This window comes from Pseudomyrmex gracilis, unplaced genomic scaffold, assembly GCF_002006095.1.
Source record: "Pseudomyrmex gracilis isolate BER0280 unplaced genomic scaffold, ASM200609v1 scaffold_157, whole genome shotgun sequence".
NCBI lineage: Eukaryota > Metazoa > Arthropoda > Insecta > Hymenoptera > Formicidae > Pseudomyrmex > Pseudomyrmex gracilis.
The window spans coordinates 134388-148925 of NW_018020741.1; the positions used below are offsets into that span (position 1 = coordinate 134388).

General features: G+C 39.5%; 1 protein-coding gene across 1 annotated transcript in view; it reads right to left on the reverse strand.

Moving 5' to 3' along the window:
- Positions 1-72: 72 nt before the first annotated feature.
- The window catches only part of LOC109857407 (dipeptidase 1), a 124933-nt gene continuing 110467 nt past the window's right edge, over positions 73-14538 (reverse strand). Inside the window, exons 9-10 of the mRNA XM_020433682.1 lie at positions 7011-7146; positions 73-1405 (exon numbers count right to left, since the gene is read on the reverse strand). Coding sequence (XP_020289271.1) covers positions 1289-1405; positions 7011-7146 — 253 coding nt within the window. The 3' untranslated portion in view covers positions 73-1288. The remainder of the gene's footprint in view (positions 1406-7010; positions 7147-14538) is intronic.

The following is a 14538-nucleotide window of genomic DNA, read 5'->3' on the forward strand; positions in this document are numbered from 1 at the left end:
TTTATCGATAATATATATATATACATATATATATAACACATAAAAAATTATATTTTGACATATCGTATGAAAACTGTTTGTTTACGACTTGCAAGTTTGTCGCTAAACGATGGTGTAATTTTGTATATATTTTATCATACGGTTTATGACACACATTTGATTTTGCCTACCAGTGTTAGTAATTAAATTATACAATAGCTCGTGCAATGGCTCGTTGGAGTAATCAATAGCACCACAATAGCACTACTCCGTGCTACTTCCAAATTAATGGACCATCGCTTCATTAATATAACCGCGTTATTATTTCTATTATCGATCAGATCGGATATGGTTAATAAATGTGCAATGCGAACTGTTTTAGATATGAAGCAAATTGGTCGATGTCGAATTAAAAAAAAATAACATACGTATAAATTTAACTTTATAACATCGATAATTTCTCTACCGGCAACTAGAGAGCTTTAATTACGTAATCAATTCCATCGACAGATTGTTTTTTTTTTATGGAACGTTTTCAGCGCGCTAATTATTTGAATTTTATAAAAATTTGTAAAATTGATCAACAATTTGGCAAACACTTTGCCTATATAATAAAGTATTATATATAATAAAGAGTTTGTACGTACACACACACACGCGTCCGATAGAATAATAAATATATATTTATTATATTAAATTTTATAATAAAGCAAAAATGGATTATTAGCAGCTAAAGGATATAAAATTGCATACAACATTCTCGCAAGTTATTATATCATATCTCCAGAAATAACTCGGATTCGATAACTGGAATCGATCCAGTCGCAATTTTTATTCGCATCGAGCCTTTTAGTCGCGGTACTGACGTTCCACTGGCCGATATCCTTCGCGATATCTCGACATCCTTCGCGAACATTCGCATCTCACGGGTTCGGGATTTCCGGCGGAAATCGAGTTTATCTACCTACTTACGTACAAAGATGAGAATCGTGTGGATATTGTTGAGGAAAAGATCGAAAGGGGTAAGAGGAGATAGGGAGAGAAAGAGGAGAGAGAGAGAGGAAATAGACGAAAACTTGTGTGTGTATGTATTTGTGCACAGAGGACGCCAAATCGTCCTGGGAGATGCGAGAGGTTGCCGTATGATGAAATTGGAGGTGAAGTTGTATGAGTTTTACTCCCATTGGGGCAGTGATCCGTTTTCCTTCTCTCCTGATTACTTCTCTCTCTCTCTCTCTCTCTCTCTGTTTTCACTTCGATTACTCGATCGTGTTTGCATTGTATGTTCGCCAAGAGGATTGCCAACAGCTTAAGGCGTCATCGGACGCTTTATGTTGTAACGGCAATAATCGCGACCGATTATGTCCTCGTGCGGGATCTCCTCCTCCAAGGGCTCCATACCTTCTGCGGCCAGGTTGTCGCGAATCTGCAAACACACATTTACGAGACATATACGGCGCGGCATAAATATGAATTATCGACTGTTAAAGCGCAGCTTTACAGGTTTGATTTATACGTTTAAACCTTTTGCTCGACAACACACGCCGTCGAATCACCTCCGCGATCGAGCGGGTTTCGCGGAACAATACCACCAATCATAGTTTAGTCACCGATCACTCACTGTAATTTGCGCGCGTTATACATACAACCCGTTCACCCCGTTCACAAATCGATCGATGGTTGACGATGATTAAAAGTGCTTTTGTCTAGTAAATAAATTCAGGTTGGTTATATTGACGTCGATAAATCAACATATAGCAACAAGCTGCGGAAAATAAAATAAAACTCTAAAAAAAAGTGATTTTGATATATATATAGAGAAATTGAATCACCCGTATCAGACATATTTATCAAACGCTGCTCGCGAGAGAAAGAAAACCAATCGTCTCGGTTTTCTTTTTTTCATTTTTTTTTTGCGATTTGCGCATGCAACCAAAAAGGTCGGTCGAATTTTGACTCCTCGCGCCGAGCTTCTGACATTTTGCGAGGTGCGAGTGCGAGGCGATGATGGAAGACCCGTGCGCGGCCGCAAAATTTTTCCGGAGGAAAAATCGCGCGATTGCTCCGTGTTGTAGAAAAGGCGGCGGTGAAATAAAAAGGACGAAGTGCACGCGCGCGCGCGCCTCCTGGGATGGGCAGCGATGAAAAGCAAAGACGAAGAGCGCGGGGCAAAAAAAAAAAAAAAAAAAAAAAAAAAAAAAAAATCGACGGCGCGCGCGTATTTCATACACGGCATGCACGGCGCACCATCAATTTTCGGTGAAGCCCATTAACCTACCGCGGGGGTTTTACCCCCCCCTTCCGAAAACGAAGCTTTCGACGGCTGACGAACGCGTCGGCGATGCTCGCGACACACGCCGCTCTTCGTCCCGTGATGGCAAAAAACAAAACAAAAAAAAACGTCGCGATGTGCACACAGTGCGCGTCGTCTCTCAGACAAGTCGCTGTATCCCGAAAAGAGATTAACATTTATGATCGTATTCGTCGACGGCAATTTATATACGTGTCAATTGCAAAATGAGATTGATGACGTCTAGTTGCATAGCGTCGAAAAATAAATTTCTCTTTGAATTTTGTTCTGATTTTCCGTGATATTTTCCGTGTGTGCGTCAGATATATATATCTTCATCTCTTGTAACAGACAGCTAATTACATTTCTTCCACGCTTTGAAACATTTGATTTAATTTTAATTTAATTTGTTTTTTATTTTTTATTTTCATACAAATTTTATATTCATACGCGATATTATATTCTCTTTCTGTCGATTTCAGTGGATTATAAGAACACCGGAGTAAGGTAATTTTATTTGTATTTTTTTTAAATTCATTCCTTCATGCACACAAAGTTTTTCAATTAAATTATATTAATATACAGTATTAGTGTATATTAATATTTAATTTTCAATTAAACGAGTTCTAGTCTGAGAAGGTGGCAACACAAAGATACGTAAAATTCGAATGAAATGCCATTTAAAAGCTTATTACGTTATTTGGTTGTTTGCGTAATAATTGCGGTTAACGTTTTGGGATTATTATTTTTTATTCCATTTTTTTTTTTTTTTTCCGTAGATTCTAGTCATAATTTGCGAAATGAGCGCGTTTCTGAGCGTTTATACGAGTCATCTTCCGTGTAACATTCTCCCACAACGCGTGAATTTAACGTGAACGTTGGGTGAAGTTTCATTTTGTCGTGTCCCGCTAGATTTCCAATTAAACGAATACAAAGAGCGATAGAAGCGCGCATCTCCGGCAACAACAGAGAAAGGAAATGAGTGGGCGATGTTATAGAAGGACGTCGACGGTCTAATCAAATCCTTTATTGTGTCGCTTTCGCGCCTCGGGCGCCGTAACGTTACGGCACTTGCGGTATAAACCGCCAAGCCGGCAATACTGACGTCTCATAGGTGTAATGGTCGTCGTTTCTTCGTCGTCAACTCTTTCTATATATACACACTGTGCTTTAAAAATTGAAATTTTTTCTTCGAAATATCAAGCGCTCGCGCTTGAAGAATCTACCCCGACCGAGAGATTAAATGTTAATGGACGTTGAAAGGGTCTTCTTTCACAAACGCACCGGACCGGACTTGTTACATGTTAATCAGTCTCATTTGAACCGAGTGCGCGAAACTGAAAATTTATAGAAAAATTTTTCATTTAAAAATTGTGAACATAAAAAATGTAGAATTCCGTTTTCATCTGGAATTCTGTTTGCGCGCTCTCAGAATTCGCGAAATTTAATTGCGCAAATAAATATATACTTATAAAAAAAACAAAACTCACAAGAATTATATCACATCGATATTCTTGCGTGACGTTTATTCAGTCTCTCTGTCTGTCTTAAAACGAGGCAACTCGGTTTATTGCAATTTTCTCAAGACACGAAGGTGAGAAAGAAAATGAAAAGGGGGGGGGGGAAGGGTGCTGCTCTCGCTTGCCATTAGCGCGTTTCAAAGTGGCGGAGCGATTTACATAACGCGGGTGTGTACGACACTGATTACATTACGCTTCAGGAATTTCCCCACACAACCACCACTACCCTAGTAGTACGACTCCTTGCGGCGAACGTTTGGCGCGCGGGAAGGTGGCCGCGGTCTCACGCGAAACAGTATCAAAGTTCCTTCGGATTCCTCGCTTCCTCCGTGGGAGAGGAACAATAGCAGAATTGAATTTCAAGGTAACGTAATCGCCACCATTTTGTCCGCCGCACGCCGTGTGCCGTAGGCACGGCCATTATTTCAGCAATTACGACGTTTCTCGCCTGCCTCGTGTAACCGACGGTGGTGGTGGTGGTGGTGGTGGCGGTGGTGCGGTGGAAAACGGCGATGAGATGGGTTGGAATTGCTCAAAGGATTATTTGCCTTTCGCTCAACCTTGTCGACTTTACTCTCGCGACGAGAAAAGCGAAGCGCGCACGACGTGTGTGTGTGTGTGTGTGCGCGCGCGCGCGCGTGTGTATGTGTCTCACAGGTAAGAAGACACCGACGAGTTCTATTCGCCGTATTTGCACATTGAGAATTAATGGCAACTCCCGTCGTCTCTCACTCGGAAGAAACTGGCGTTCATAAGAGCGCGCGGAATTTTCAGCGTGACTCGCGCGCGCTGCAAATTATCTCTCGAAAACGTGACAAGTCACATTTTCATATTCGATAATCAAATAAGATATCTCGGGAGACTAGAGAACATCGCACACGTCAGATTAAAATCGGAATAATTTAAGATACGGCGTACTTACACGACGCGCGGGACTCGGTCCTTATTTAGGCTTCCATTGTGTTTTTCCAAGGATGAATTTCGTAGGTTTTTTCGACTAGGCGGCGGCGACGACTTCGCATTCTTCGAAGCCGTAGTTTTTCGCGACACGCGGTGGTAAATCAGCGAGAGAATTCATAGAATAATTTTAATACCCTCGGTTATAGGTGCCCGTGGCCCGTAGCGCGGTTCAACAAGCGCGCGCGATCGCGCTGAAATCTTTGTTCTTACGGAAGCCGGCGGCGCGCCGGAGAAAATGCGCCCAGGTGAACGCGAAAATTTACGCTCTTTCACGCGTAACTCACCACCCTTCTCCCCCCCCCCCAACCCGTCGTCGGAACGTTTATTACGTTACAATCCGAATGTCAAATGTGTGTGCGCGCGCGCGCACACACATTCTTCTCTAAATATAATAAACGACTCTTGCTTCGGACAAATAACCGCGCGGTTCCGTTGACCGCACCGCGCCGCAATTAAATTATCACACAGTAATTTCAACAACGGCCATTCTGAGCGTCCTCAAACATCCGGAACATCCGGCGCGCATAATTTCTCACATCATTCCTGTCGGGAGGCGTGTACCACGCGCGCGCGCGCGCGCGTAATATCCGGACTGAAACATTTTCAGGCGCCGGCGGAATTCTCCGTAGGGGGACGGACGATCTGCATTCGACTGCTGCCGCCGCCGCTGCTGCACGCGAAACGCAGCTATTTAACGTTGAAATATACTAGACATTAATCGAGTGGCCAAAGTGTAGAAGCGTCGATTAAATTGGAGAAAATTTAATTTCGATTTCGGGTTAATGAACATTCGAACAGGCGCGTATATATATATATACAGCACGACGAGTGTGTTGTGTTTCAACAATACGGTTTTATTTGCGAACGTAACGCGCAACACTGATAACGCAATAATATCAAATGTTTTGTTTTTCGATTGTTGTTTTGCGTTCGCAAATTATTAATTATAAAATTAAGATAAACAAACGGATGGGAGGGAGAAAAAAAAAACACGCGACCGATTATTTCGATTTCGATCCTCGATACTGTACGCGAGCGAGGATACAACTTTAATCCGCAACACGCTGTTGCTATTTACTCTCGCGCGTTATTTATTACATTTTGTTGTATTATTCGATGAGATGACAAATTAAAAAAAAAAAAAAAAAAAAAAAAAAAAAACGTCAGAGAGTTATTTTTTTTTTTTTTTTTTATTTTGAGAGAGCAATTATTGTGTAATAATTTCCGTGTCTCTTGGTAAGGAAAACGCAGTCCGAGCGTTGGGTTTTAATTAAAGCGCCGACGTGCGCGGGNACACGCGACCGATTATTTCGATTTCGATCCTCGATACTGTACGCGAGCGAGGATACAACTTTAATCCGCAACACGCTGTTGCTATTTACTCTCGCACGTGATTTATTACATGTTGTTGTATTATTCGATGAGATGACAAATAAAAAAAAAAAAAAAAAAAAAAAAACAAAAACGTCATTAATTTATTTTTTGTTTCTTTTGTTAAACCGAGAGAGCAATTATTGTGTAATAATTTCCGTGTCTCTTGGTAAGGAAAACGCAGTCCGAGCGTTGGGTTTTAATTAAAGCGCCGACGTGCGCGGGAGTAACGACTTTTCAGATGCGTATGAGACTAACACTTCAACGTCCGAAAAGCTTATCTTTCGCGCGAAGTGTACTTATGAAACGTCAGTGTGTGAGCGATGCCGAGCGATACTTCAGAGCCGTTTAATACACACGTCATATGTAGTTGCCGGTTATATGTTATATGAAAGCGCATGCGAGCGAGCGAGCGAGCGAGCGAGCGAGTGAGTAAAGTAGTAAATGCGCCTCTTTCTTCCCATTGGAGACGTGGGTTAGTAGTGAATCGTGCCAGCTGGTTCTACTACGACTGGCAGGGCTCCAAGAGAGCAAAAATCCGGCTTCTCTCTCCTCCCCCGCCCCCTCCCCCTGTTCGACGATGCAACGCGCGCGCGGCCGTGCCGTGCCCGGCCGGATGCATGATTTGTGTGCTTTATTAAATCCGATATTGGTCGACTCGGCTAACCCCCCGAACCAGGCCATCGGTTATTTCGCAGCGGAAAAAAACGATCGCCCTTCTTTCTCTCAATCGCGTCCTCCTCCGTCTTCTTCTTTCCGGGTTGAAGTCCGAACTTCTTCATTTTTTTTTGTTTCTTCGTCGAACGGAATTTAAAGAAAGGATTCTTGTATTCTGCTTGTATTCTCCCTTCTCCTATCTCTCTCGCTCAAAAAGAGTAAAAATAATTTACCTGCTCCACCTCCTTGAACACCCGTATGAGATTCAAACCAGCCAGTTTCTGAATGTCTCTCTCCGACCAGCCACGCGCTAGCAATTCCGCGAAGAGCTCCGGATATTTGCTGACGTCCTCCAGACCCGTTGGCGTCCTGGAGGAGAAGAGAATTTTTACAATTAGACTCGATCGTTTTTTTATCGATAAGAACTGTGAAAATCATTGGAAAAGAAAAATGAATTTCTTGATCTCGCAACAATACGGATGTGCGTTGTCGCGGCAACGACGAGCTTAGCGAGTATTAAGAGGGTACTGGAGCCCGGCCTGTAAACTGGATAGAAACCTGTAAACCGTTTCGACGTTTTAAAAACCAAAATTTCTCTAATTTTTAAGTTTCTTTACTGGATTACATAAAAAATGCTTCTATAGAAGCAAATACATATAAACAACTATTTGGTGCTTTTGGAAATAGATATACAGGGTGTCCCAGAATTGCCGTACAATCTCTCGTAGGCAGTTAGAAGGAGTAAAACTGAGTCGAAAAGTCCTGAACTATTTTTTTCTATTATTTATAATAAAGGAGTAATTATTGAGTAAATCAGGCCAATCAGCGCAGATCTTTAGCCAGGCGCACGTCAGTGAGCCGCGCGCCTGGTGTGTGTGAGCGCTCACTGACGTGTGCCTGGCTAAAGGTTTGCGCTGATTGGCTTGATTTACTCAATAATTACTCCTTTATTATAAATAATAGAAAAAAATAGTTCAGAACTTTTCGACTCAGTTTTACTCCTTCTAACTGCCTACGAGAGATTGTACGGCAATTCTGGGACACCCTGTATAATGCCTTTTGAAACTTTTTTTCATTCATAATGATAGCATATGATAACCCTATACTGTCATCACACTAAGACGTTGTTCTCATCAATTAGATAGTCATACCAGAATCTGAATGTGTCATTAGATTCGTTTTTGTCGTATCTGTGGCGCTTGTTCATTGTAAATATGTACATAAGCTTAGAAATAATTCTACATACCATGAATATATGGACCGTTTATTTTGAAAGTGGTGTAAGTCCATTTTTTTGAAAAAAATGAGATATCACGTGATTCATGCTTAATTTAATGTAAATTTTTTATGTATAACTAGTTTACGAAACAAAAGAAAATGGACTTACACCACTTTCAAAATAAACGGTCCATATAGTGAGGTTTATAGAAGGAAACTGTATAAGAAAAAAAATTTATGCTGAATTTTGACATTCCAAAGAACAAGCGCCAATCCTTAGCACAATTTGCTTATTTTTGTAGAAGCATTTTAGATTTAATGAAGTAAATACGACACCAAACGTCATAGGAGAAAGTCGGTTTACAGGTCTCTATAGTCGGTATCCAGTACCCTCTTAAGACGACCTTGCCACAACACTTTGGAGAAACGCGGGCAACAAAAAAAAAAAAAAAAGAAAAAAGATTTCACGTGCGCTGTGAAAGTAATTTTACGTTTCTTCTTCATCTCTAAAAATATTGTTTTAAAACACCATGCGCTCGCGCGGTGCAATAAATTTTTCGACATCCGGACGCGACCGCGTAAAAGTCGATATGGAAAATAATGTTCTCGTCCCGGCGCGGCGGCGTGTGGGGGGGAGGAAGCACCCCCATCGGCCGCTCGAGCAAAACGTACGGCGGCGCCTAAGACCACAATTTACACGAATATTTCCGCTCGATAAGATAGGGCTTTAATGAAGCAGAAAGCGCCGGGAGTTTAAATTAGAAAACGGCTTGAAACTTTTATGAGTCCGCGTATACTTCCGCCGCTGCGTATTTCGTTACATTACCGGTAATTTTGCACAGCGTGTGCAATTCTTTGCGGCGACTCTTCTGTCTGTTATTATATACCGAGGCGTGTGTGTGTTGAAAATCACATCCACGTCCACACTTGCATTATTCAATATATATATATATATATATACATATATATATGTGTGTATAGGCGCAACTCCCTTCCCTCCTTGATACACGGGTATAAAAAACTCTCATTCATTATGCATGCGCGCGGCGTGAATTAAAAAAGTTAATTAATATGTGTCTGCGGGAGATTAATGATGTCGCCTTTGTTGGAATATTTTCAGTTCTTTGTTGCGAGACGACGGAGAAAATTTCTCGTCGATAATTGTTTTTTTTTTTTTTTTTCAAAATGCGAATTAGAGACAATTATACTTTAAATATCTCTGAATCTCTCTGCAAAAAAATATATATATATATTATATCATTAAATTAAATACACATTTATCGATATTTATATATATATCATTGATTATGAAATATTTATTTTACCCATGTAGATTTTTCTCTCGTATGATTTTTTTTAATCGAACAAATGTTTGGTTTAAATTTATTTTGCGCGATGAGCAAAGTTTTCGCGTATATTTTTCACAAATATGAATATTATCGTGCCTCACTGCGCTTCCCCCGTTCTTCTCCGGGGACCAATTATTTGCCGACTATCAACGCGATAAAAATTGAACGTATATCAACCGGAAAAGCGAAGGAGAAGTGAATTCGAGCGCAAGAAGGTCAAAGTACAATAATGAGCTAGTCGGGACACGGATAAATTGCGCGAGTTACTTCGGGCGGTTTATCCTTCATTACTTTAATTACCAGTACGCTGGGGCGACTGCGGCGAACTTACTTACTTTACCGCTGAGCGAGGCGCACTCGAAGAATAAACGCGACTCCGCACTTCTGACTCATATATAGTCATCTTCTACCGGAGGTAGAAAATGTGCGTCGCAAAATAGTTCGGTTTAAAATACCGAACAAAATATTTGCAAGAAAAGTTGTTTTTTAGCAAAAAACAATGCAATTATATCTAGAAAATTATTATTAAATTTGTGCGATTTTTTTTCTTGGAAGAATTCGGTACTTGGGAGAGGAGAGAGAAGAAAAAAAAGAAACGACGAGACGAAAGTACAATATCCACGCGGTTGAAAACAATCGCGAAAAATCGTACCGATACAAATATGTTAACAAAGAAATGGTCGCGATTTGAGGAATATCGCCTTTCTGGTGGATCCACCAGGATGGTTTGCACCTGCGACAATTCGAAAATGATGGATATCGAGTGGAATGTCGTTCGTTCTCGCAGAGAGAGAGAGAGAGAGAGAGAAAGAAAGAGAGAATTGTTATTATGAGAGAGAAATCTAGAAATTCGTTAATTTATGATCTTTATGATCGTTACGCGGACGAGCGCAGTCGATATTTCTCGTCGAAGATGCAGTGTGACGTCGCGTTGATGGGGAACGATAAGAGGACGAAGACTGAATTTCGACGTTCTCATTATGGGCGTTATAACGAGGGCTCGTAGAAGACCCGGTGACAAAGGGGGCGTGGAACGAGATCGGCTGTGGAACAGCCGCTGTCGAAAGCCGCTCGCTGACAATGTCGGACCAACAAGAGCGGTTAGAGACTTATTCATGGCGTGTTGTGTCTCACTCAGCTGAAACTGGCAGTTGTGCTGTATATATATATATGTATATATATATATATATATATATCGTATACCGGCACATCGGCCGACCGCGTTCCGAGGACCACACGTTATTCGAATCGCGGAAATTTCCAAATCGAGCGCGTCCATTATCATAAGCTGAGCTGCAGATACACGGGATGTGTGAACAACAACGCGCGCACAGTTCGAGATAACGTGCGAAGTTACGATTTTTCTTGAATATTTGCTGATATATATATTATTTTTATTTTCAAGCGTGAACGGAGGGTTTTGGAGCTGAACTTGTTTTAAATCGCAAATTTTCTAGAGAATATATTGCAACTCTTTTATTTTGATTATATATACTTGCGGGTATATAAAGCATTGCGCTTTCGAGAGATTTGTGAGATTACTTTAAAAATTATAGCTTATATAAGTTTACCCTAAGTCTGTTTATAATTCTCACGAGATTTCCGCGAAACACGAGTTAAGAACACTTTATATGAGAGTTGCAAAACTTTTGTTTACACGATTACACCTGGCGAAGATAATTAAAGGGCAAATTGCGCGTTTCTCAAAGTCACAATATACAGGGTGTCCCGGAATTGGTGTAACATATTTTGTAGACAGATAGAAAGAGTAAAACTGAGTCAAAAAGTCCTATAGCATTTTGCTAGATTCGCAATAGTTACCGAAATTTTAATTAACAAAGATCTGCGAATAAGCATGCATCGGTCTGTCTTACGCGCTCTGTAGGACAGCCCGGCGCGCTTCGCACAATTACATTTTAATATGTATATGTTATAATGTTACACATGTTATATGTACATGTTTAATATGTATATGTTATAATGTTATATGTACATGTTATATGTATATGTTATAATGTTATATGTATATGCTGTTATATTAGCTCCTCCCATATGCTGCTACGAGTAACACCGTAAGCGCGCGAAGCGCACTGGTCTGTCTTCAGGGTTGTATTCAGGGTAAGATCTCAGTCAAAAGTTAAAAAAAAACATAGCGTAAACCGAAGCTATTTTAATATTTAGATAATAATTGTTTGCTGGAAAAGTATTATTTGTATTAAAAAATAAGTTTAAAAAACTATTTATTATACTTTTAATGACTACGAAAAAGTTTTTACGTATATTTTGTGCCATTTTATAATGTTTACTTTTGATACTTTTGAGTAGGATTATACTCTACTTGCAACATAAGATAAATGAAAAACTGGAAATGTATTAATCATAAAAGTTCGTTGAAACGTAACAATTGATGTATAAAATTACAAATATAATTGTTTTATGTATATTAAATATATATTTTTATTAATTTTAGCAAAATATAAATTTATATTTTATGTGATATTCTCGAAATGACTACTTTATCGAGTGGAATTTGTTTTCAAGATATTTATTAACAACTGCAAAAAATTTCAAAAAATTACGGCATATCTACATCTACAGTTATTTTTTAATTTATATCAGAATATCGTGAAATCCCATAAGAACTCGTGTTAAATTAAAATCGTACTAANTTTTTAACAAGACTCGCAAAGGAGCTGAAATTTTGCACAATGTTTTTTTTTTTTATATTATCTACTGACTGGCAAAATTTGAATAATCTGGCATTATCTTTTATCTTACCCTGAATATAACCTTAAGCGCGTAAGACAGCCCGATACATGCTTATTCGCTGATATTTGTTAAGATCTCGGTAACTATTGCGAATCTAGCAAAATGGTATAAAACTTTTTGACTCTCAGTTTTACTCCTTCTATTTGTTCACGAGAGATGTTACACCAATTCTGGGACACCCTGTATACACGTCTGGAAAGAGGAAAGAATCAGGAAATTAATCGTTATTACGTACGAAATTATTCTCCGATCTATTATTAAGATATAAATAGAACGTAAAATTATGCCCAATGTACTTGGAATGAATTTTGTTTGCGGAAAATATATATAATTGCGGAACAACAACGGTTACAAATAAATAATCAAGCTCCGGACGACGGCGATATACACACGCAGGTTGAAAATATTGACCTGTCGCACGTACCACTTGTCGTGAGTGTTGTGTAGCTCGTCGAAAACGTGACCGCCCGAGAAGCCGGCGCGCTATAGAGCGAATTGTTGGCTGACCACGGTCACGAATGTTGTGTTCCAATTCGCGAAATTTCCAATTCTGTCGGTTGTCGCCGCTCTGTCGACGACGAGATTGGGATGTATCGGAGTTTCCTGCGAGAGGTGCGCGTCTGCGTTCGCCGCTTTTTACGCACACGCAAAGAATAAAATTCTGCGTCGCGCGTCGAGATGAACATCCTCGATGAATTTATGCGAGCCGAGAAAAATCTCCGAGTAAAAATGATGTATGTGTGTGCGCATGTACGCGGACGTCTCTCGTAAAAGTCCTCGCTATCGTCGGGCAGCGACAAACGTGGTGGTTTACATCGATTCGCTTTCTCCCACACGTACGTTAGAGGACGGGGAAGAGGCGGTTTGGTTTTCTTTTTGCCCGTCTTGTCCGCATACCTCGTCTATTTGCCCGTCAGTGCGACCGAATCGAATTTAAAAATGCCGTTTCCACGAGAAAATACGTTTCGTTCAAACTTAGTGACAGTGATTTATGGACGTGGATGAAAAGCTCGGCGGAGATCCGTTCCGCGGAAGAAACGACACGCGGATCTTGATGTCGTTGGGCAAACCCGTGGCAGGAAGTGGCCATCGTTTGGTTTCTTTCTTTTCCCGTTTGTGACATAAACGCTAAGCGTTATCGTGACGCGAGAAAGAAACCGTAATAATTAATTCTGATATGCAAGTATAGAAATGTTTAAAAATGCGTATATATATATATATATATTATATATATATATATTAAATATAATATATATATATTAGGTCTACCGGAAAGTTCTGTCCGTTTTTGGAATAAAACAAAATACAAATTTTTCTTAATTTTTCAAAAATGGAATATACAAATTGCCCTCACGCTGGCAAGAAATCATTAATAATAATGGCAATTTATATTATTTAATAAAGTTTATTGACGGTAAGAAAAATTTGTATTTTGTTTTATTCCAAAAACGGACAGAACTTTCCGGTTAGACCTAATATTTATTCGTAAATTTTAACACGCGAGTTGTTTCAATTGAATTTCAATTCTTAAATTCATATAGGATACTGGGTTTGCATCACATATATGAGAGATCCCGTCTACCCCCGTCTAACTAATTTTTAAAATATTGCGAAAAAATATTCCTCAGCCAGGAGTCGAACCTGGAATCTCTCCGGCTTTCCGGGCCGTCGCCTTCCCTGTTAGGCTACCGAGGCACAATTATCTCGCAATACTCTGTACATCTATCGGAGAATGAACCGATAGTCCTAAACGCTTATTTAGACCAGCGTAAATTTTAACAACTCGTAGATATATTTCGTAGTTTAGTAACTTATCGAGCTTAAAAAAGATTTAATTGTTAAAAATTTCAAAATTTTTATATCGAAACGTTAAGTCAATATTTTGTTAACGCAATAAAAATATGATAAACGAGTGAGAGAATCTGTTACGTATCCGAGACATTTTTCATGTGTACAATATACGTATGTACAACAGTTCAGTATCATCTTCTTATAACATGAAAAGAAAACTTTTTTCTCAACTTTTTTTCTCAAGCTTACGAGAAAGCCATCTTCTTTTCAACACAATCTCAATATGTGTATCTATTATAATGTTTTTTTTTAAGCATTCCGTGTCTTTCTTGAAATCTCAATTTTGATTCGTCGTTTTACAGCATATTCTAAACTCTTCGCTCGTACACACAAATGCTAATCCTGGTGTTGTTAACTAGTCGCTGCTGGATTCGACGATCCTGCACTCTAACAGATTCTAATTTAACGTTAAAAGTTTATTGGACAATATTTTTTGCCAGTTTTCGCCCTTTTCGCGCGAGCCATCTCCGCCTTCTACACCGAAAAAATTATATTCTCGTAAGTAGAAGATTTTATACTTAAAAAATCTTCTTAAAGATTTTAGATGATATTCTTCTGAAATTAAGAATATATT